Source organism: Gymnoscopelus braueri (assembly GCF_963280865.1).
Source record: "Gymnoscopelus braueri genome assembly, chromosome: 15".
Classification (NCBI taxonomy): Eukaryota; Metazoa; Chordata; class Actinopteri; order Myctophiformes; family Myctophidae; genus Gymnoscopelus; species Gymnoscopelus braueri.
In genome coordinates this window covers 17818868-17844535 of record NC_137620.1, presented here as the reverse complement: position 1 = coordinate 17844535, position 25668 = coordinate 17818868, and the positions used below count along the sequence as shown (strand labels likewise).

At 43.1% G+C, this 25668-nt stretch overlaps 1 protein-coding gene across 3 annotated transcripts in view; it reads right to left on the bottom strand.

Moving 5' to 3' along the window:
• The window catches only part of casq1b (calsequestrin 1b), a 33912-nt gene extending 12646 nt beyond the window's left edge, over positions 1–21266 (bottom strand). For all 3 annotated transcript variants that reach the window (XM_080450626.1, XM_080450627.1, XM_080450628.1), the window contains exon 1: positions 20772–21266. In XM_080450626.1, the coding sequence (XP_080306752.1) occupies positions 20772–21011 (240 nt within the window). In that variant the 5' untranslated portion in view covers positions 21012–21266. The remainder of the gene's footprint in view (positions 1–20771) is intronic.
• Positions 21267–25668: the final 4402 nt, after the last annotated feature.

Below are 25668 nucleotides of genomic sequence, written 5' to 3'. Positions count from 1 at the left end.
GGCTGGAAGATGCAACACAGGCACACAGGAGTCACATTTCTTGTAACATAGCCGCCATGTAAAAGGGAAGCCACCGCTTCCTTTTTTTTTAGCCTATATAATGTGAAACCCAGTTTACATTTTTACTGCCCGCTGCTCTCACGTCATACGATGAGTAGAGAAAATAGCCAATCTACAAGCTCACAACGCGTCCTATTGCTACTGTATGTTTTGCATTTTCTTAAACAAAAAACAACAACTATCAAAACAATGTTCACCAACAGTATAAATGACATGCCCAAAATAGGCATGCCAGGTTGAAAGTGGTTAATATCTAAATTGCCGTAACCACTTAAACCCAATATGGTTGAGCGGAATCCCTAAGGGCTCTGTAATAGTGAATTTTCTCGTTTTTGCTATTGTGGGGAAAGCTTTCGCTGAAAATAGCCAATCGACAAGCTCACAACACGTTGGGGTCGATCTGCTATTTTCTGCGAAAGCTTTCCCCACAATACAGATGCTGGGGTTTAAGTGGTTAAAGTGCTATGAATGCATAGCCTACATTTAGCTTAATTGGGATTGAACCCCAACCACATTGATATAAGAATCTTTGTCAGATCTTTGTCTGCGTGTGAAATACAGCTATATGGAGCTAAATGGAACAGCACTGTATTTTGTTGGCACGGTATGCATCACTGTTCTGCTACACACGTGGCACAATGTGGAGTTTTGTTTGCCATTCGTCATAGCTCTCTCTATTATGTGAAATGATCTAGATAAATGATAATGTCTAATACTTTAGTAGAGAGTGTAAGAGGTGGTGACATCACTGGGGTCGTTTTGGGGAGCAAGTGAGTTCTGAACAAAAAGCACTCTAAATTGACCCAGACTGTTTTCATCCAATTTTACAATTTACGGTAAGCATTTAGCAGATGCTCTTATCCAGAGTGCATGATCCCAGTAAATGGCATGAAACCCTTGTCAACAAACGACAAGAGTAAATGGCAGTGGTAGAAGAAGTACTCACATTTTGGTATTACATTTTTACTTGAGTGAAAGTGCAAAAGTATTGGCATCAAAATATTGCCTACTTAAAGTACCAAAAGTAAAAGTACTAATTTTGCAGAATGTCCCATTTCACAAGTTTTCGAATGTGTACATTTATAAATATCCTTTGAAAATAGCCGAATTGTACATAGGGCTGACTTGGTATGTATGTACTGTATGTTTTGTAATAAGCCAAATCTAAAAAGTAACTATAGAAACTAAAGTTTTCAAATAATTGTAGTGGAGTAAAAGTACAATATGTGCCTCTGAAATGTCGTGGAGCGGAAGTAAAAAGTATTTCTCTCTCTCTCTCTCTCTCTCTCTCTCTCTCTCTCTCTCTCTCTCTCTCTCTCTCTCTCTCTCTCTCTCTCTCTCTCTCTCTCTCTCTCTCTCTCTCTCTCTCTCTCTCTCTCTCTCTCTCTCTCTCTCTCCCCCTCCCCCCCCCCCCCCCCCCCCTCTCCATGATTTATAAGCCTGCATGGCCTTTATTTAGAACAAATTTGTTTTGGTGAATGAAAAGCAGTTTGAGCTGCACTGTCATCATGCTGTCGTTAATGACTTCAGTCGCTGAGTCACGAATCTGTGTGCATCACTTTCTGATGTGAGTCATGTCTCGATAATGATCACTACTAGAACACACGCACGCACGCACGCACCCGTGAAATATAGTGGATGAGTACTAAAAGTTTAATGATGAGTTAGTCTTCATATGTTGCTTAAAAGCTTTACCTAAGTCTATCTATTGTATACTGCACTATACTATGCTACCATATACTATAGAATATACTAATAGTCTTCCTGGCTGTTTCTTTTTTAAACTTGTTTATTTCCTTTACCAACTCTATCATTCCAAAGCATTCTATGGGCATATTATTTATAGCTACATTGTATAAGTTTCTGTCTTTTCCCCTGCTATTGGTTGCTTGTTGAGGAGGATATAGGAATAGGAAGCGTGTTCTACAGCTGCACTCTCTCTTTGGATAAATTTACCCCCACATGAAAAAGTGTCACAAACATCTCATTGTAGCTAAAAGTCAGCCAGGGTTTTGATGGTGTTAGAGAAAGTTCAGGAGTTAACCACCTACACCCCCAGCATCCGTATTGTGGGGAAAGCTTTGGCAGAAAATAACAGATCGATCTGCTATTGTCAGCCAAAGCTTTCCCCACAATAACAGAAAAGACACTAGTATAGAGCCCTGAGGGATAGAAGTGGTTGAGATGCAGGAATGACCCAACGCAGTGTCCTCGCAGTTTAACTTCAGCATCCAGTGCAACAAACATTCCCCAACTTCAGACGTTTCTGTCTTGGGACCTGAGCAGACGGGCATCGCCCCCTCCCCATCCACCCCCCCCTCCCTGCATTAAACTAGACAGTAAATTATTAATGGCTGCCGTAACGCATCACAGGCTTCAGCGTGGAGCGTGTTATATAACACTGAACCGGGGTGGCCATGAAAGATTCAGATAAAAGTATGCATATAAAACAAAAGCAAGCGCTACGTTCTGCCGTCGGCTAGAATAATGCCTGGAACGTGAAGGAGGAGTGTGTGGAGATGGGTTTGGGAGGGAGATGTGTTATTTTGCATGTAAATAGGAAAGTTACTTTTCGAGCTAAAGTTGCTCTCTAAAGTTTACATTTTGAGGACTCCCAGTTGTTTGCTACCCATTTAGGCCAAGGACCCCTGTAACTCTTGACAGTGTATGGAAACATACGTTAGAAACTTTTAATTGTCCATTTGGTTGGGACCCCCCCTGGAACCCCCTGGAGGAGCCCTGGGCATTCCCAGACCCCACTTCGAGAACCACTGTTCTAAATTACCAATGTAGAATCAGTCACAGGTTTACAGGTGTAAATCAGTGGGTGAAATGTGTTTGTTATAGCTTGCAAACTTTCCAGGAATAGAAAGACTGCAGTTTCTATTAGCTTGTATTCCCCTTCGATGATGTCACAAGTAGACAGGTTTCTGAACTGTCCACAGCCCTCCTCTTAGACACAGACCGAGGAGACAAAAATGGTACCATATTATAATGAGCATTAGTGAGGACCAATGAAGATAAAAATGGGTGAAGTCGTCCTTTCATTATTTTTAGGAAATAAAGAAGGGGGGGGCAGAGAGAGGGAGAGCAGGTATGTACATGAGGTCAGACATAATGTGCAAACAGTAGCAGCATCCACATAAGAAGGTGGTCCGCACACGGAAAACTTTCACAGGTAACAATCCACGTCAAAGTATAGCGTGGAGCTCACACTAACGCTCGCTTCCCTCTCCATGGCACGCCATGGTTGATTTAAAGATAACCCCCATCAACTCTCCCTCCTCCTTCATTATCTCGGGGGAAATTAAGACGGAACACAAATAGTATTTGGAACTTTTTTCACTTCATCATGATGCTCCTCGGCGTCCCACTGGCCTCACAGCACGCTGCGTTCCCATTGTGAAGATGGAAGAAGGGCCTCCAACTGTGAGTGACTCACACACCGACGGTAATAAGCTGCTTCTGAAAGCTGTCACACTCTGAACCCCCGACTAACAGACAGCCCCGCCCCCCCCCCCTCCCGCCTTTCACCAAGCCTGTTTGCTGGGCCAGTTATGGAACGCTGCAGGTGGCATGGTGAACAAAATGCCATCTCCATCTATCTTCAACTGCAACTTCACTTCATTTGTCACGTCGCAAGTTTGCACGTTTTTTTCTTTTGTACAAGCTACCTGCAAATTACAGATATTATTAGCAATAGTTTTCGATCTGGATCAGGAAATCTTAAAAGCGTTCGTGGACCACACGTCTGACCACGGAAGCCGTGTATGAGTGAAGTGACAAATGAAACCTCTTTGAATCTTTGATCACAGTCAAAATGGAAATAGGCTATAAAGAGAAAAGGTAGCAATGGAACATTTACAAAGAATGTCGTGTTTCCAGAGCTACACCCCCTCCAGCTGCAAGTACACATGAAACAAGGTTGTAAATGGTGGTGTTCAGCGTCACTTAAAATATTCACGAAGCCCTTTTGCTCCTCTGCATTTCCACGACATTCTTATCCCATGAATAAATGATACGTGTGTGTGTGTGTGTGTGTGTGTGTGTGTGTGTGTGTGTGTGTGTGTGTGTGTGTGTGTGTGTGTGTGTGTGTGTGTGTGTGTGTGTGTGTGTGTGTGTGTGTGTGTGTGTGTGTGTGTGTGCGCGCGTGCGGTATTCTTCTTTGGGGGGGTAACTTCAGAACTGGAGAACTTTGGGCCTCACCCTAATCGTCTAATGTGTCCATGATTCTAAGAGAGGTTCTGCTGTTAGCATTCAGTAAGCTTAACCGTTTTGCCTTTCTTTTGAATGTCTGGAATTCTAAAAGTCAACTCTGACAGGGTTATCAATAATGATGATCTACAGCAGCAGTCTACAAAAAAAGAATGGACGGAAATGCACCCGCTCTTTTTCTGTAGACTGCTGCTGCGGATCATCGTTATTTAAGACCCCTAAACTTCATCAGAGAGTGTGGATGTTTCTTCCTGATGTATATTGTCAAGAGTCTGCACCAAGTTCCTTCTCAAGACTAGCCTACCTCAAGACTGCCCTTTGAGTTGAGTGAGCCTTTCCCTTGAAGAGGGTTATCAATACAAATGGGTCCCTGATTCAGATGGTGAAAGCTTGAATTGTGACATCCTTGATCTCCGTAGCATCAGGAGTCAGTTCGGCTTATGCTCATTTCCAATCACTTCAGGAAATGGCTATTGAAAATTGGGAGAAATCTTTTACGGTTCTTGCACCTACATTAGAACTGGACAATTAACCAGTATATTGAAGTTGATATTTAGAACTAATAACCGATATAATCTTGCTCATGTAGGTTAATCGAAATATCGAGAAGCAGGTTTTTTTTTTGTATATATTTTCTATTTATTTCTTATATATCAACAAATTGACAACAAAGAATTAACCACTTAGCCCTGTGTTACACTTGGTTGTACAATGGAGGTGAACAAAATAGCCGATCTACAAGCTCACAACACATCACAATGCGTTTTGAACTTGTAGATCGGCTATTTTGACATAAAATGTATCTTTTGGGTCTCGAGCTAAGACGTTTGGGAACCACTGACATCCAGTATATCGTCCCTGTCGATTGTAAGTCTCATATGTCCAAAATCGTTACTTTTCAGGATTCAAATAAAAAAAAAACAGCAAAAGTAGCAGATCTACAAGCTCAAAACGCGTAAGGCATCAATTTACGAAAAAACACACAAAGTTAAAGTATGGAGATAGGATGTTTCTGACCGACAGCAACCATATTAGAAATGCCCCATGAATAAACATTATCAGCTGCACTGTATTACCCGTACCAGTAGGAGGAACACCCAGTTCATGCAAATAGAACATTAGGGCAGTTATCACGAATTAGATCACAGAGGAGTTTATGTCCAAAAGCATATGAAATTGAACAAAAAAGAAAAACCCTGTGTACCAATGGATCCAATGAAGTTATTATTTAGTCACAAGCCCGTGTTCACACTTTTCATTGGTTTAAATATTTATAAAACCCACAGACAGACTTAACCTCTTTCAACCTGGCGTCTCTATTTTGGACATGTCATTATAGGCGAAAAGATATTAAAAAAATTCAAATATTTTAAAATCTCTCTAGGTCGTCCTCAGACGAACCAATATCGTAATGACAACATTTAAAGGTAGTGTAAGTGATATTTTTTGGTTAAAAACAAAACATTTGTTTTGGTTAAAAGGTTAAAGCTCTATAGTCTGATAGTAATCATTGCTATAGAGTGTTTGTTCATTTTCAGCCAATCAGGAAAGAATATCCATTTATCAGTTTAAAATAGCGTCCCAGTGTCCAATTTTGTATGCTATTTTCTTAGTGCCATCACTTCCAATTTCACTTGATTAATCTCCTGTGCAAGTTCTCTCTCCTGATTAGATAAAATAGGTATCCCGACCTGAAACTGCACTTTCTGTTTACTAAAGAGCAGGAGAGACATGGAGACTCCTGTTACTGAACAAACACTCAATGATTACTATTAAAATATAGAGCTATTTAACACTTTTTTTAACAAAAAAAAATAACAAAAAAATCACTTACACCCTACCAGTAAAGGCACACAGTGCATTGCAAATGGCAAACAAAAAAGACCAGATGGGTTCGTGGAAGTTGTATGTTGAATGCGAGGAGCATCAGTGTCAGAGTGAATACATGGGAGTGGGTGAGGTGAGGTGAGGTGGGGGCAGGCTTGGCATCCTCAGCAGGACATCATGGAGCCTCTGTCCTCTGTCGTGCACCGTGGGGACTATTCTGGTCAGCCTGTTGTTAAAGCTGCTGACAGGCTCCCTTCCTGAGTCTGAGCCGCCCAGCATAGGACATGGAGGCTTCTACCCCGGCCAGCACTATGCAGCAAAAAAAACTTTACTTCTAGATAAACTGTCTGGGTGGGAGATTTGTACTTTTATAACAGTACTTTCACTTGGGGGAGTTTTATACTTTTATCACAGTGGTTTCACTAGTAGTTTAACCACCTAAACCCTGTACTTAGTTGGCTGGAGCCCCCCAGGGCTCTATACTAGGCCTTTGTTTGTATTTCAGGTTATAGGTTTTCACTCAACTTTGGGGCCATTTCAGGACGCTTTTTTTTTTTTTTTTTTTTTTATCTTGCAAAGAGGTTGTAATTTGTAGATGTTCCAAATATTTGGCTTGTATTTCAGAAACGGGGTCGATGGGCATTAACTAGATTGATTACCACGGCAGCCATGCGGGTGCGTCACGTTCACATTGATAAAACACCCATAAATAAGACAAAAATAAATCTAAAACAAACAAAAAAGACGTTACCCTGTCCTATATCTTTAAAATCACATATATTACATTACGCACCACACAGACGCACAGTCATGACTGTGACTGATGAGATTTACATCTATACCTTGAGTGGCATGCAGGCAGAGGGGAGAGAGAGAGAGAGAGAGAGAGAGAGAGAGAGAGAGAGAGAGAGAGAGAGAGAGAGAGAGAGAGGGTGGTCGTGATTATTAACCACTTAAACTTAAACCCTACTGTACAGTATATTCCGGGTGGAAACCTCATATGTCCGAAACTGTTACTTTTCAGGATTTAAATTAAAAAACATCAAAAGTAGCAGATCTACAAGCTCAAAACATTTCGAGCTTGTAGATCTGCTACTTTTGATGCTTTTGTGTGATGCTGTAGTAGTGTAGTATGATCCAGTAGGGCGTTCATTTATGGGGGAAAAAAACACAATAAGTTAGAAAATGGAGATATTGAGGTTTCTGCTCGACAGCAACGATAGCCTATACTTTGTCGACCGGGGTCCTACAGGGGTCTTCTGATAGGGTCCGCTACTTTATTCCCTCTACACCACAGTGGTTCTCAAACTTTGTATTTTCAATGACCCCAAATAACTAGAGTGTACACATGGAAATATATGTACACTCTCAGAGTTAGAGACCTGTATAATGGGTCCATTTAGAACCCCCTCAAGGAACCCTGAGGGTCCCCTGGACCCCATTTTGAGAACCCCTTTCCCTTGGACCCCCAGGGGTCCTTGGGTCCTCAACCACACACATTGCAACACGTTTTTCACCAAATACTGCATTAGCTTATTATGACATGCCCAACTAAAGTGTTTCACACTGAGGTATATCATTTCAAAAGAAAACGATAAGGTGTCGACACACGTGACCAATTAAAAAAAGAAAATGTTACATTCCCAAAATAGGGACGCTCCAGGTTGAAAGTGATTCATGAATGTATGGTTGCAGACGAGAAAATGTGTCATAACATAACATAAACAACACGAGCAAGTCGTTGTGACAATTTGGCCAATGTTTGACAATTGTTTATAGTATAGTTGTTGGTTACTTTTGACATAGCAATTATTTTTATTTTAGAGGTATTAAAAAGGTGTTAAAAGTCTTTAAATTGTCACTTTCGAAATCCTGTATACACTTATACTATATGTTGGTTTGTTTACTGTTGAGTGAGAAAACAATGTTGCACATTAAGCAAATCAATCATGGGGACCCCCCAAAATCATTTGGAGACCCCCCTGAGGGTCCCGACCCCCAGTTTGGGAACCATTGCTCTAGGGTGTCAATCGTCATCCCCTGGGAACCCCAAACGACGTCCTTGGTTCCACAGTGTGGAAGATGCCAAAACATGTCTCAGCTACAGTACTGACGCGCAGGGAAATCATAAGCATACCGTTGCTGTCGGGCAAAAACCTCTTATCTCCATCTATCTTCTAACTTTTTGTGGTTTTTCGTAAATTAATGCCCTACTTGATCATACTATACTACAGCGTCACACAAAAGAATCAAAAGTAGCAGATCCGCAAGCTACTACTTCGCGGATCTGCTATACTTTTGCCGTTTTTAAATTTGAATCCTTGAAAAGTTACAGTTTCGGACATACGAGGTTTCCACCCGACGGAGACGATATGCTTATTAATACTACACTGAACAGGTGTGTCCTTCACACAAGTTTATAGAACCACATGGAATGTGATTTTGGCCGCTCTCGGACAAACATCTCAGCTCCCATTTGCCGTGGTTGGGATGTCAGCAGCATATTAAACCCTGCAGGATACATTACCTAAGCAACTCCTATCACATTTAACCACGTACATAACTGAGAAAGTGCTTCTTAATGCTGGCCTTCTGTTACACTAGGTAGAGTATAGCTACTGTAGAACAGTGGTTCTCAAAGTGGGGTCCGGGGACCCCCAGGGGTCCTTGGAGGGGTTCCAGGCAGTCCCCAGCAAAAGTAGTTAATATAGCATCCCTATCATTTTAACCATTCAAAAACAGCAAGCTCACAGCACGCTGCGATCTGCTATTTTTGGAAGGTTTTGTAAAATATTAAAAAAAAATAAGAAGAATTTTGAATTTTCTTTAACACAAATCTTCTCTTCTGGGAGGTCCCTGGCACATAACCTTTCCGCGGCCCAATATATATCAATTTGGGGGTCTGTGACAGGAAAAAGTTTGAGAACCACAGCTATAGTCCTCTGCCATGCGTTTGTAGGCTACTGCTTGCATGCATTAGTAGTTCTTTCTTTAGTTCTAGTGCCTCTTAATAGACTCATTTGACTCATGAAACCCCTTGCAATTTCCGGTGAAACTAAAAATTGTTTATTTTTCCCTCATCCTGCTTAGGCGGGAGTTCAGCAAGCATGTAGTAAAAAGTGTAACTTCTAACTGTCAATACTACAACTGCATAAATGTCCAAATTAAAATGTGGACACATGTTCACTGCCTGCTTGCTGTAATTTTGCATTGTTTGTGAAAAGAAATAAACTATTGCTCCCTTTTCCAGCTGTCAGAAGTAAAAAAAAAAAAACGCTTGACAACTTGATGGTTGAGTTTTGTTCGATATTACATTGCCCAGCGCTGAAATTGAATGGATTTGCCTGCAGTACTTATTCAAGCTGGATGAAGGATTTCTGTAAGGCATTGGCATTGATGAACAGGGGTGAAAAGTTCAGAATGTTTCCTTAGGGCCCTGGACTATGGGGGCCCTGAATGATGCCAACATTTATAAATGGCATTGTTTAACCCTAGCATACCTATATTCTGGGTCAAATGTTTGGTTAAGCTCACAACGTGTCGCAGCTTTTCAGATATCAGCTATTTTCGGTAAATAGATTGGTTTAGAGGGAGAAAATCGGCATGCCAAGGACAGAGCCCTATAGTGGGGGACCCCGGTCTAATAAGTATATCGGGTTTAAGTGGTTAATAAATGTTTCGGGGGATGATGTCATGGGACCCACAATTCCTAGCAGCTAATTGGGTCAAAATGGGTCACACTGTACAATATCATCTCACATCAATATCATCGGGTGGAAACCTCATATGTCCAAAACTGTTACTTTTCAAGATTCATATTCAAAAACGGCAAAAGTAGCAGATCTACAAGCTCGAAACGCGGCGCGAATACTTTTGTGTGACGCTGAAATATGATCAAGTAGGGGCATTCGTTTATCGTTTATTCGTTTAGCAGCGATAATCTGGGAGAGACACGGGGTCGTATTGAAGAAGAACAGCCTATTCTAGAGTTCATAAGGTAAGAGGCCCTCTGGGACGTGGCCTTTTGGCTCCCCTCTGGGGATGGGATGATTTGGGGTAATGAGATCCTGGTTACATTCTGGCTGGCAGAGGCGTTGCTTTCTGTCGCTTAGTGTCAGAGTCAACAGAAAGGGTCTGGCTGCCCGTCAGGCACACTGCTGTACACATGCATGCTTAAAAGCAGTGTTGATTTTGTCAACTAAAACTATGACGAAAAATGTCTGTCGACTACCTTTTTTCACTGTCTAAAACTAAGTAAAAACTAAGCTATGATGACTAAACATACTGACAATTTCGTCAACAAATAAAAAACTAGACTAAAATTTCAGGGAGGGACTAGTGGAGAAGAGATCCAAGAACTAAAAGACAAGTCATTTTATGTGTGGGTTTGCGCTCGGTTGTTGCGCTCTGAAAATAGCAGATCTACAAGCTCACAACGCGTCGCAGTGCCACACGTTGTGAGCTTGTAGATCTGCTATTTTCAGCATGCAACCACGTGTAAAATCGGGCATTACGACGCCATCAAGGCACCGCCACAATACATTTTGGTCGACAAAATCATCTGTAGATTTAGTTGACTAAAATGTTATGATATTTAGTCGACTAAAACTAGACTAAAACATTTCAGATGACTAAAATATGACATAAAACTAAATTGCTGTCAAGATCAACACTGCTTAGAAGGACACACATGCTGACGATGCAGGATAAGATATTTGGTGTAGATTTTATAAAAGAGCGCACCAATTACAGTTGCAACTCGGGTCCATTTAATTGACTAAGTATAGAGCAGTGTTTCTCAAACCTTTTTGTGCCAAGGACCCCCAAATTGACATTTATTTGGCTATTTTTGAATAGCCAACGTATAAATGGAGAAAGTGGTCGAAATGATTGTGACGCTGTGTTAACTACTTTTAACCCTATATTAACTGCTGGGGGACCCGCTGGGGCCTCTTGACCCCACTTTGAGAACCACTGGTATAGAGGGTTTAAGTGCTTACATTTGAGGAGTTTTATGGTAGCCTGGAATCCACCCTGATTCACTACGTTCGTCTTTTTCTCACTTCGCTACTCAGTCTGGCCTATTTGACTCGTAATGTCATTACTGTACGTAGGCAAGTCAGGAAGGGACTCGTGTTTTACATTGGACAAGACTGGTCCCACCCCCCACTATAGACCAATCAGAAGCCGCGGGCTGTTTTCTCCCGTTTGGGCACGGAGATAGGAGGCTTTCCAGACTGTGAAGCGAAGTGAGAGAAAAAACGCCGAACGTAGCAAGCAGGCTGGATCCCAGGCTAGTTTTATGCAGCCTCTTTTAGTTGGACAGTCACAGTTGCCTCAGCCTCCATCCTGGCAAGAGGCTAAGCAGAGTGGGAGCAGCATCTCTCTGACACGTCCTAGTTTGGTTTATCCTCCCAGTGAGTTCCCTACAGCGTTAAGCCCCTCTGTGATTGACAGAGCCAATAAGCTGGAGCCTCTCTCTCCACTGTGGTCTGGTCATTAAGCAGCGCTCTATCAGAGAGAGGAAGGCGTAAAGCCTCTCTCCACTGTGGTGTGGTCATTATGCAGCGCTCTATCAGAGAGAGGAAGGCATTTATGGACCTCGGGTCGTAAAGTTAAAGAGAGGGCATGGGTTGTTGGGACTTTGAACTGCAGAATTGCCTCGCACTGCATAGTAGGGGTGCAAAAGTTAATCAAACTCAAATCAAATTAAAAAATGTAATCGTTAGTTATTAAAATATGTATATATATATATATATATATATATATATATATATATACATATATATATATACACATACATAATAAAAATTATAAAACTCTGTTCGTAGCAGAGTCTGCTTGGTTAGCGGTTGCCACGGCTACAGCCTGACCTTTCCCCCGGCTTTCTGTGGAGACAAGACAATGCAGACACCTCATCCAAGCCCTTCAGGGTCATAATACATTATAAAGCAGACCATAAACCACAGTGTGCACCTATCTGCCCTCTTGCATTTGTAATGACTCGCATAATTCATCAAGAGCCATATTTCACACTCTAGAAAGATTAACTAGGACAAACGCTGCTCCTTTTCATACTGTGGAGTGGCGCTTCGCTACGGGATTGCATTATACCCTTCACAACAAGAGCCATTTCCAAATCCAATGTTAGTAATATTGTGTGGTCAGTTAATGAGAGATATTTAGTTAATAATAGAGTGCCAAATGTGGAAAATGTGCCAACATTGATGAGTCAAGCTAGGAAAGTATTTGACAACCTAATTATCACTGGGCAAGTCAAAAGATCAACGCACACCTGTATACATAGCGGAACTCGATTACATTTTTGTGTGTGCACAAAGGACTGATATGTCATGTAATGTAAAATATTATGCATAACTTTTAGTATATACATTGCAATAATAATGAGTACTGTAGTTGTCACAACTGTCTACAATATAAGCAGGGTCTATTAGTCACAAGTGCAAATCACTGGGATGAAACCAATACTTTAGGTCTTATATTAACATTGCTATAACTAGAGAAGCACGTAGTGTGGATTAACAAGTGACTGGGTGCAGCAATGTGTTTATTCTCCTTGGCTCCATAACAGTGCAGTACGCTGGTCCCCCAGCCCTGCATTATCTTAATATGAGATGCATATCATATGTCCGTGGGGCCAGAGGATAGGAATATATGACATTAAGAAAAGGGGGTGGAAAGAAGGTGTGGCCATTTGCTGTCAGGGTCATTTATAGCTACCCTCACGGCATAGAACTGCATAACGTCTCGGTCCGGTTGGAAACCCCATACTGTATGTCCAAAACTGTTACTTTTTCAGGATTCAAATTCAAAAGTAGCAAAAGATCGACAAGCTCTTGTAGATCTGCTACTTTTGACGATTGTGTGTGACGCTGTGGTATGGTCAAGTATAAAAAACACAAAAAGTAAAAAGATTGAGATAAGAGGTAGCAACTATATTATGTGCATAAGTTATACGTACAGTATTTCTCCAGTCCAGTCTCTCTATGCCTGACCTGCTTGATGTGGACATAAGCATCAAAGAAAGGGTGCCATTCATAATCTGATCCTTCAGTGGGGTCTAAAGAGAATCTCCCCTTTGAGTAAAATGTGGAGAGAGTACATTTTGTATGTTTCTGTATTTAAAGGGATATTTCAAAAAAAAAATTGGGGTAATATTATAACATCCACTCCAGATTGTGTGAGATAGAGCCCAGATAGTTTTTAAGTTCATGAATCAGTATTTAGATATTATGGTTTTTTTTTTATCAGACATGCACCTTATAAACCCATTGTAACTTCAAACTCCATTTTAACCATGATAGATTCATTGAAAACACCCATCCTTGGTTCTGTGACTGATATTGCCCTTCTAATGTGTGAGAGGCCATGCTTTTTCAATTACTTTTTTCATTTTCTTTATTTCATTTTATAATTTGTATTTAATTCATTTACAATGGGTTTATATAGGGAGGGGGCGTGTCTGATAAGAATATCAAATATCTAAATACTGAATCAAGCAACTTGTCTGGGGTGTTCACAAAAGCCCGAGTAGACTTTAAAATGACCCCAAACATGTTTGAAAGTGAAACATCCATTTAAGTATATATACCCTGAGAGTGAAGTTAACCGAGAGTGTAAAGATGGACCTTAGTGTCCATTTCCTCCGTTTGAGCAAGTGCTTTCGCTGCAAAAAATGTATACAGAACTAATGCATGGCATGGGTGACGATGGTGACAAGAGAGGGATCGCTGTAAACTGAGCTGTGCAGAGCGCCGTGACTTATACGTACAAGGCATTTACTGTACAGCAAAGGTCGGAGTTCAACATCACTGGACTGAAATGGTCACACCACTTCGACAAGGGGAAAGGGAGGCACTCGAGAAATGAAAAAGGTGTTACACTGAACATCATGACGGTATCTGGTTTAAAATGACTCCGATATTAGACTTGTTAGCACTCGGGAAGCATTTCACCTTCATAGCACCCTTGGGGCAAGGAGGATGCATCCCACTACTCCTGCGTCTTGCAGTGGACATTACATTCTAATAATAAAAAAAAGAATCTGAAGCCCATGAGTTCGCAACTGTCAATCAAGTGTTGCCGTCGACATTCAAAAGACGGTGATGATTGAGTGGAAAGTCATACTTTTATTGCACAGAGCAGAGCCATCGCTCTCTCACTCATTCTCCCAGACTCACAAAATGTCAGTCAGTCATTGCTTCACTCACATTCCCACCCACACCTTAGTCACTCACGTACGGTATTTCTCTCTCTCTCTCTGTCTTCCTTGCTCCCATTCTCTAACTAACACAAGCAATTCAATAGCCACACGTTCAATGCAAGTGAACATTTCCTCGCAACACAAGTAGCGAGCATGCTCTTTGTCAACATCAGCATCATGCTGCATCTCTCTCTCTCTCTCTCTCTCTCTCCATCACAACTGTGAGCTCTGTTATTTTGCAGAGAGTGGAGATGGTTCCAGGCAGGCGAGGTCAGAGGTGAAATATCAGACATATTTTTGGTGTGACGGCGTAACTCTTTCCTACACCCTCTTTGACTGTAATGCTGAGTCTGCTGGCGGTATCACGGCGTGTGTGTGTGTGTGTGTGTGTGTGTGTGTGTGTGTGTGTGTGTGTGTGTGTGTGTGTGTGTGTGCTGGACCAGGGTTCATATTTTCAGGGGGTCATCCTACCTGTCATCTTGGCTGACAGGATTTCTGGTGTGTCTGCACTTTCGCCTCTCTCCCTGTCTCTCTTGCTGTCTCCCTGTCTCTCTCTCCCTGTCTCTCTCTCCCTGTCTCTCTCTCCCTGTCTCTCTGTCCTCCTCCATCCCTTTCCACTCTCTCTGTCCCCATTCTTCTCTATAGCTTTCTCTCTCTCTCTCTCTCTCTCTCTCTCTCTCTCTCTCTCTCTCTCTCTCTCTCTCTCTCTCTCTCTCTCTCTCTCTCTCTCTCTCTCTCTCTCTCTCTCTCTCTCTCTCTCTCTCTCTCTCTCTCTCTCTCTCTCTCTCTCTCTCTCTCTCTCTCCTCCTCCCCCCCCAGAGAGACATAGCGACAGATACCATCAACTGTTTTATTTCTGTGTCATCGATATAATCCATCATTGTCAAAACAATGGAAAAACTAAATGAAACAAGACTTTACAGCAACTAAAAACTGTGTAGTAATGCAGACATACTTGGCATATAACATAACATAAGTTGTATGGGTGCAATAGTGAATAATTATGCTATTCTAGCGTGACAATACAAAAGTATTGTGTGGCTAGTTCAACAGTACAATGGACTTGTTTTGTTTGTTTTATTTATTCGCACAATAAACTACATACATACGGTAACAATTATTAAAAGACACAGAATTAAGTGCAGCTGAGGAAGACAACCCATATAGGGTTTATACAAGGTTCACACCTAAAATAAAAAAGCAAGTAGTAAGAACATAGTAATTAAACATAAGACACGACAAATGTAAAGTACTGTGTGCGTGTGCGTGTGCGAGCGTGTGTGTGTGTACAGAAGTAAGGCTACATTATATCGTCTCTGTCGGGTGGAAACCTCATATGTCCAAAACTCGTACTTTTCAGGATTTAAATGCAAAAGTAGTAGATCTACAAGCTCGAAACGCGTCGCTCCGCGCCATGTTTCGAGCTTGCAGATCTGCTACTTTTGATGCTTTTGTGTGACTGTATCAAGTAGGGCCTTAATTCACGAAAAAAAACACAAAATGTTCAAATATGGAGATATTAAATTTTTATCTTAACCAGCACTTCATGTGACAAATCGACTATCAGGACTTAAAAGACGAACACTGGCTGTAAGTCATGTTAAGAATTTTAATGTATTCTGTCTGTCTCTATTCATAGCTGTGACATCATAGAGCTACGGTTTCATTAGGACATTAGATTACCTCATCCCTTCTGTCTGACCGCAAAAAGGGAGAAAAAACAGCCAGTTCTTTAGTAGTGATTTAGTGCTGCATATAGAAAACATCCCTTGTTGGTAGAATGTAGAACAGGTCAAGACAACTGTTGTGACCATGTTTCTACAGCCAGCTGTTCATGCAGAGAAGCGGGGAATACGTTTACGGCTCTGTGAATGAAATTAATTAACTTTTTTATTTATATATATACTTAGATCTTCTACACACGCACGCACGCACACCATTTTTCACAGTTTCTAAAGCAATTAACATTTGACTCGCTCTTAATAATTCATACTTCCTGGGCGCTAATTATCAGCTATTCTCAGCATCCCTGCTGAGCACCCTGGGAGCTCATTGATGCTGATTGGCTATATTCAGGATTGAGACTGGCAGGATGTCAAGGTGTGTGTGTGCGTGCGTGCGTGTGTGCGTGCGTGCGTGCGTGCGTGGCCGACTTGATGTGCGTCACTGACGCTTTCGGTGTGTCACAGCCAGTGTTGCCATGTCTGCTTATCATAAGCGACTTTGGGCTTTTTTTCCGGTAAGGTCGCTTGTAAATATCGGTGCATGTTTTTTATTATTTTTTTGGACTTGTTTCTAAATTGTAGTTGCTTATTTGGGCTTGTTTCCTAAATGTTGTTTAAACCAGTGGTTCTCAAACATTTTCATGTCAAGGACCCCCAGATGAATATGTATTTGACTGCAGACCCCCCCATCTGAACACATTTTGTGCCAGGGACCCCCTAATCTATGTTCCCAGACGTTCTTGCATAAAAACGGGGGGGGGCGAGGGTCCCCATACCAGATTTGTGTTGTTAAAATGTTTTTAAAAATACTTTACATTTTTCACTTTAAAATTTCCCCCAAGATTTCTTTGAAAATACACGGATAGAAGCTATAAGCTTACAACGCGTAGCATTGCGACACGTTGTGAGCTTGTAGATCGGCTATTTTCAAATAGCCGACGTATACAGTAAATAGGTTTAAAGTGCTCATGTGGCCTATAGTCGCTTCTTTTGGTATTGTTTTCCTAGACCTGGTTGCTTATTTCTCTCACAGAATCTGGCAACACTGGTCACGGCCTTCACAGCAGTAAAGACCAGTGAGATATGGAGCCTTCACTTCTCTCTCTCAATCTCTCTTTCCCTCCCTCTCTCCCTCTCTCTCTCTCCCTCTCTCCATTTCTCTCTCCCCCTCTCTCCCTCTCTCTCTCCCATCCTCTCCCCTGAGGGCTGGTATAGCCTCTGGCTAAGCATTCAGCACTGTCCCAGGCTATTTCCAGAGGTGACTTATACCAGCCACCGCAAGGCACACTCTGCCACTGTAAGCGGACACTCACTGTTCTGGGAGAGTCAGTCAGTGCAGACCTACAGCCTCTCCCTGAACACTATCTGCTACCTGGGTGGGTCGCACTGTAGGCAGCATGCTTTGGGTGAATGAATGTGGGCTGTTTTATTTATTTATACAAATAAATATGTTATTTTATTTTTATTTATTTTTATTCATTAATTCATTTACTTTTATTAAAATATGTGTGATATATATCTATACAATATTGATAGCATGATAGGAAACTTTTATACTTGATGATTTTGCATGCAAGAATTGCTGATCTACAAGCTCACAATGCGCCACGTTTTGGAATATTTTTTGCCTATAATGACGCCAGGTTAAAAGGGATGTCTTTACCCTGGTCTTAAAAACTGCATTACAGTAAAGTAATCTTATCTATTTATTCCTTCACGAAACATGTCTGTGTGTGTGTGTGTGTGTGTGTGTGTGTGTGTGTGTGTGTGTGTGTGTGTGTCAGGCATTACTCGGGTGTTGTCTGAACGAACGGCTTCAAACTTGGCATGTGTGTCCTATAAGACCCATTGTTGTGCAGTTTCAAGTGACAACTCTGTCGGGCCAGTGGTTTAAAAAAACGCAGAATTACTGTATCTGTATCTGTCTATCCGTTGGTCTGCAGAGGACACACCAAATCTCTGTGTGTTTCGGAGGGGTGTGGCCACCGGCTTCCCTGACAGACCAACCCGAACCCGAACTGATCGGCCGTCACATTTGTGACGCTGCAGCAATGTGTTTGTTATGTGGGCAGGGAACCGGCTTCCCTGTTTGGCTAATCCCACCCATCGGCTTCACTGACTGACTGGCGTTGCGTCAGATTTGTTCCGCTACGTCAATATAAGTGGCAACGTGTGAGAAGATGTGAGATAAGCCTGAGACTCCAACATGTCACATAACGCACAACGACTACATCGGAGTATTGCACAAACTTGCATCACTCCTGATTTTGTTGCCACCTGAGTAGTAACTAATAACTTATTAGACTGCTCTGAGCCTGGCTGAAATGAACAACTGCCTCTACCTGATTGGTCATCACAGCCACATTGCTGTTGCTTTGATGCTGCAGTTGTTGGTGAAATGGAAGATATCAAACTGACTACTTCCTTGGTATTATGTGTATATACTGTAACAACATGAATCAATATTCTAACGTCCAAACTGAACTTCTCAGAGCACCAAGGGGGAGGGGCTTACAATACCAGCTTTGCCAAAAAGCACACTTTGAAATCTCCTTAAACTTTCTCGAGATCAATCAAACTGTGAGAGATCAGCATTTCATCCCGTGGTGAATTGAGGGATTTTGAAAGGTTGCAATGGGCCCACAGGCATTTAGTTTGTCTCATACTGTATATATTTAGGTATGTGGCACAGTATAGACGTCATGTTTTGCTTGGTGGGGAAAGGGAAGACAAATAGCTTAGTGTTCTGATGTAATTATCTGAAACTGGTCCCATAACTCTGCAACTCACTCTCACACATCACTGTTTCCCTCTCTCAATCCCTGCCTCTCTCTCACACACACTCTTTTCTCCTTTTCATATCGCCCCCTCTATCTTTGTCTTTTCTCTCCTGTCTCTCTTCCTCCCTCTCATCTCTCTTCTACAATACTTCCTGCACACTTTCACCAAATATCCATCTCTCTCTCTCTCTCTCTCTCTCTCTCTCTCTACCACCCCTCTCTCCCTCTCAAACACACACACTCACACACACGCACAATATACAATACATGCACCTGATGTGACCATGATGTGTTCATATGATTGTCTTCAGCCAACACAGACCTTAAGAGTGACTTTAAGAGAGTTATTTTCGGTGTGACATGGCGCAAAATAAAGTATAACTCAGGCATTATACTCCCTCTTCTACCCACATCCCTACACCTCACCCTGATCTTCTCCCTCCCTGGTCAGGATCTATTAAGTGATCCCTGACATGTTTCAACCATGGAAGTGATCCATAAACGCTTCCCTTCAACTTTATCAAACACTATAATCTTGCAGCAAAAGCACTGCATGATTCATCAAATGCTTCAGTTGCAGGTATGACACATTGTGCCACGTTTTCTCCATGGTTACAACTCAGACCTTCAGAAGTAACTGCATCAAGTAAAAAACACCTCTTTAATCAGAAACCCCTTTCCTTTATGCTTGACTCTATCCCCCTCACAGCAAACATGTAGCAATGGACCCAATGCTGCCACGTTCTGAGAAAAGGGCGAGTTTCAATGCATTGTCTCTATGGAGATGAGCGAACACTGCTCTCCCCACTGCGGCAGTAGGCAGAGCCAGCAAAACGTGGGGTCAAAGTTGAGAAAAGATAAACTTTTCTGCTGCTACTGTGTGGTAAGACAGAACGGCAGCCAGCAGGAGTGTGCTCGACTAAATAGGCGCACACACTCGACACCACAGAAACAGACTACGCCATGGAAGTAGTGAATATTGAGAACGTTTTTAACAGTGTTGTAGGTGTGAAAATGTCAAGATTGAGGAACGTTATGGCCTATTTCTCACCTAAAATATAAATCATTTGCAAACAAGCTGTCAGAGGTGATCATCAAGTGTCTGTACGGTGAGCTCTGCTGCTGGGTGCATGCTGCTGACTTTGATCCACTCAGAGCAGCATTTACAAGGTTGTCAGTCATAACACGGACACGCCCCTTTTTAACACATTATGTCCGCACTACGATACATTCACTCGCAGCTGCCGGTGTGACTGGTGTGAATTCAGCGTGAGTATGTCACTGAGTGCACCCACCAACCACCCCATCTTCTTCACCTTGTCACCCACTGTAGGGCAGGAGGCCAGTGAGTGTCATGCTGCTTGGCAAAGGGGCAAGCACCCTCAGCTCGGCCAACTTGTTCTGAAACTGCTTCTGCAACTTATCTCCCCTCCCCTCCGCCCCACCCCACCCAACCCCCATCACACGAGGCAGATTGCCCAGGCTGTTTCATGTTTGCCTGGCAAAGAAGGGAATTCCACTTCCATGGCCAACCTCCTTCCCTTCCTGCCACCAGTTATCCCCAAAGGCCCTGCTCCCCACACCAGCCCCAATTTTAACCACTTATAGGAGTAGTTTACCCCAAAAAAATACTTATTTTCTATCAATTACACGGCCAATGAAGCCTTTAATTCGTGGCGATTTTTTGACCGGCGGAGTCTCCGGTAGGATACTTGCGGATTTTCCTACCGGAGACAATAGCCTCTTTCAACGGGTCATCAATTTATTGGCTTAGGAATGCGACAAAAACAAAAAATCTCCATGAATTGAAGGCTTAATGGGGTGTGTAATTGATATAAAATAAGTAATTTGTTGGGTGAACTACTCCTTTAACTTCACCCCCATGGCAGAGATCCAGGTAGTCACAGCGTGCCCATGCGCGGGGGACGGGGGTATACACACCTCCAGGGCCAGCTCCTCGATCTTAAGCTGCTTGGTGGCGGCGCGGTTGCCGTCCACGTTCTTGTGGTAGTAGAGGACCATCACGTCGTACTTCTTCATCACCGACTTGTAGTTCTTGGCATTGAGGTCATGGACGCGGTCCTTGCCGTCGTACTCTGGGATCTCCAGGCCGCTCTCCCCCCAGGAGAGGCTCCCTAACGAGAGGAAGAAGACCACCGCAAACGCCCAGGCCCACTTCATCGTGGTCACTTACTTAGACGCCACACACCCTTCTCTGCTTAAAAATCTCGGGAAAGGGGAAGGCTGTCCGTCAGCCAGCTGGTCGGCGAAGTGGGGGGGCGGGGGGGGTTCACAAGGGGGGAAGCGATATTATTATTGATAAAAAAAACACACAGAGCGTTGTTCCTAATGAGAGCTGGCGTGGACTAGAGGGAGAGCACCAGGAACAAGGACTGTGTCGTTTCCCCACCGGCTAGAGAAGAGCAGGTCGGAGTGCCGAGCCGTCCCTTTTAAAAAAAAGGATACAAGGTCCGCACGTGGTCGAGTAACAAGGGGGCGTGGCCCTTTTTTGGAGGGGGGGGGTGTTAGCCGATTATGTTAGGAGAGCGTAGTGGGATGGGTTAGGGGAGGCACTGCCTACTGACGGGTGTCCGAGCCAGGGAGAGGGTGGGTGATTTGGGGGCGGGGGGGGGGGGGGGGGTGTAGGAGTGAAATTACGGTGGGGGGGTGGGAGTGGGAGAATGGGGGAGTGGGGGCAGGGGTTGCTGAGTAAGGGTCAAGAAAACTGCAATTGGGCAGCAACATGGGCGGAGCTATCTTTAGGTTCCTCCAGCCACCTGTCCGAGTGCGGCTGCAAGGGCCCATGCACACTGCCATGGGTTTATTTAAAAACATACCACATCCTGGAGAATTCATTCAGAAATTGATTTGGAAAGTCATTAACTTATATTGCATTGCATATAGGGTTTCTTCTTTGTACATTTTTTGTCATATGAAATATATCAGTTGTTTTCTAGATTGTGAGAGGTTTCTTTTGTTGCCGTTTCCGTAGCGTATAGCATGTTTTTACAGAGTAGGGATGCTAGCCCTATGTCAAACCACTGGCCATTACTAGCCATTTGTGTGTGTGTGTGTGTGTGTGTGTGTGTGTGTGTGTGTGTGTGTGTGTGTGGGGGGGGGGGGGGGGGGGGGGGTACTCTACAGATGTAAGTGGAGAGACTTTGTTGCTGCCCTATGTGCCAGCCAGCGTAATGGGAATACGTAAGTAAGTAATATTGTGAGAGAGAATGCAAGTACCGGTAAGTACGTAAGCATGAAGGAGGGAAGGGCTGAGGGAGAATGATAACTACTACTGTCATGTTGGAATGGATGGATGGATGGATGGATGGATGGATGGATGGGTGAAGTGGATGGATGGGTGAAGTGGTGAGTAAAAGATGGCTCCAGGATTCCATGGCCATATTAAGTTTTGTGGAGGAACCTGACCCTGGCTAAAAATAAGGCCCCTGTGGAACAACAGTGTGGACAACATGGCATCCACAGTCCAAGCAGGGCTATGGAGACACTTTCTATGAAGCCCATTTCTGTGATGCATTATAGCCATACTTATATACATACTCATATATGCTGTGTAACGATAATGACTTCTACTGACTTATAATCACACTTGTAACAGTTATTAATATAGATTATAAATTATTATAGTGTATCACAACTATGAGTGTTATACACTATGATCCTTGAAATGAAAATGTCTGAGTGTCCAATGTCCATGCAAATATTATGATACTTGACCTTATAATTCATTTAAAAAATACTTTACAAAGTCATGAATATTTATGAGTGCACATTACTATAAATATACAGTGTTGTAAGTAGATGATAATGCATTATAGACATGAGCTCCATAGAGAGTGCTGCTGAAACTTTCCTTATTGGGTGCCTGTGTTGTCCAAAAGTCAACTATACTATAATCCCTATGTTGTACAAAATTACGAAAAGTGGAAGTGAAATGTGAACTTTTTGAAATGTTTTGAAAATCTTACCGTGGCATGCCCCAGATAAGAATGCCAGGTTTAAAGTGGTTAATTACGGTATAGTTTGATTATTACATAAATACATACATCAATTTATTGCGTTTAATTAACAAAAAATAAAATCAATCATGTGTTCTTTTATTGATCATGGAAGATGGAAGGATGGATGGATGGATGGATGGATGGATGGAAAGACGGACAGACAGAAGGACGGACTGACAGAAGGACGGACTTGCATCAGTGCAGTGTGTCAGTGTGTATTGGGTGAGAGTAGAATATCGAGTCCATAGCGATGCGTGTATATGTCACAGGGTGAATGGAGATCCAGGGTGATTGAAGACAGAGCGCTCGTTTTTAGGCACGGGGCTTCGGGGCGATGCGGGGCTTTTCGAGACAGGGTTTATTAGCGAGGCTCGCGAGGAGGAGGAGCTCCTCCTCCTTCTCCTTCTCCTCCTCCGTGTGTGTGTGTGTGTGTGTGTGTGTGTGTGTGTGTGTGTGTGTGTGTGTGTGTGTGTCAGGGAGAAACTAAAACAAAAGCCAGCAGAACACAATAAAAGTATCTTAACAGTCCACCTGATTCGAATGCTATCTGCATTGAATGGGGAAATAGGCGAGTTTATTAGACCTTTGAATGGGCGAAATAGGCGACCTACTTACCTACCCACGATTTATCAGACCATTCATTGGGTGTTATCAAGACATACTAACCTACCAACTGACATGACTTAATAGTTCAGTTTAGGTTTCGCTTTTGGTTTTGGACCCTGACGGAGGCGCGCAGTCACAGGCGAACTGTCACCCCGTGAAGGACCACAGAGGGAGCTAAGGCGACCGAGTTGCCGTCCTGAACGGTGTGACGTTCGCCTGTGCCTACTCAGCGCCGTTTGAGTTATGTACCGATAGGCACAGAATCGTAAATATTGTTGTGCGGACTGCTCCGCCTCCAAGTAGGTCAGTAGCTCCTGAATGAATGGTCTGATAAATCGCGGGTAGGTAGTAGCCTATTTCGCCCATTGAAAGGTCTAATAAACTCGCCTATTTCCCCATTCAATGCATTGATAGCACTCGAAGCCGGTCACACACGCGCGCACGTGTGTGTGTGGTCGCGGCAATATATGCTTGTGCACAAGCCTGGCTTGTGGCTCCCTCTAGTGTTGCTTCTACAGAATTGCTGGGTGGGTGGTAAAAACGAGCGAGCCTTCTTCAATCACCCTGGTTCTCCATTCACCCTGTAACATATATATCCCATTAAAAATGTACAGGTGCTGAACAGCAATGCATACCCTGGAGAAGGAAGGGAAGTCCACACACCGTGTTTCAACTCCCGGGTCTTCTGAAGACCCGTTTGGGTTGAAACAATGCAATCTCACTCCCAAATGGCAAACGGGTGACTTACTTGGATCGGATTTGACCAAACTCTAATGTTTGACTGGAAGGGGGTACCCTCGACGGCACATGTTGACTAGGGGGGATATGAGGTAGCTCCTTCCAGTCACACGTTTGGTCACATTTGGCCCCAAGAAGTCACGATAGGCCGCTTGGGAAGTGAGAGTGTGTTGGTTGAAACGTTGTCTAATTGTAATAACGTTTTTTTTTCTTTTTTTTTACTGGGAGCTGAGACACAGTGTGCAGACTTCCATTTCTTCTCCTGTTGCATACTGTGGGTCATACAGCATAAAGATACACTGTATCATAAGACACATGCAGAAAGGTAGGACTAAGAGGGGGGGGACAGGGGAAATGAGAAATATGAACACACATCTCTTAATGTCAGAATGTTAGTGATGTTGAATTTCACAGTTGTGTGTCCAGCTGTCAACAGACTGTAAATTATTAACTTTAAAATGCTATAGGCACAAAGGGCTCGATCCCAAATCTAAAAAAACAGAAGCAAAATGAAGCTATTAGATTGCTGTAACCAGACCATAATGACTTTAATCGATGGAAGAAGAAAAAGAAGATATAAACCAGAAACAATCACTGTCTGAGAGTGGGTGGAGATAATGCACTTTTGGGTTTCTCATCCTTAAATCATCACTTTTCATGACAGCTTGAATGAGGAGAGTGCATGTGAGTGAGAGACAGAGACAGAGAGAGAGAGAGAGAGAGAGAGAGAGAGAGAAAGAGAGAGAGAGAGAGAGAGGGAGAGAGAGTGAGGGAGAGAGGGAGAGAGAGGGAGAGAGAGAGAACATATATGTTGACGCATGACGACGGCTGTTCCACAGAATGGCTGACATGACAGTGTCATGAGTTGGTGTGTGTGTGCGTGTGCGCGTGTGCGTGTGCGTGTGTGTGTGTGTGTGTGCGCGCGTGCATGCGTGTGTACGTGCATGCATGCGTGCGTGCGTGCTTGTGTGTGAGAGAGAGAGTATATTTAGGAAAGCTTGGCGTACAGTAGTCAGAACCAAAGACGTGTGAAAGAGAGAGAGCGAGAGAGAGAGAGAGAGAGAGAGAGAGAGAGAGAGAGAGAGAGGGTTAGAGAAAGTGAGAGGGTTAGAGAAAGTGAGAGAGAGAGAAATGTCTGAACAGGGAGGGGGAAATTGATAGAGAAGTAGGGAGAGAGATGTCACAAAGTAATGAATTGAGAGAGGGAGAGAGAGAGAGAGAGAGAGAGAGATAGAGAGAGAGAGAGTTAAGAAGAGAGTGTGAGAGCATTTAGTCGGCTATTAGTTTACAAAGAGAAAGAGGAGAGGGCAGCTATTAATAACGGTGTGTAACGTGATCTCTGCTGTCCTATGGTGCCTCAGACAGACAGTGGGTGCCTATCTGGATGCCACGGGTGCAGGGGACCAGGGTATAGGGTCTGGCACAGACCAGCAGCATTATCACAACAACACCATGGTCGAGCTGCAGCCGCCACA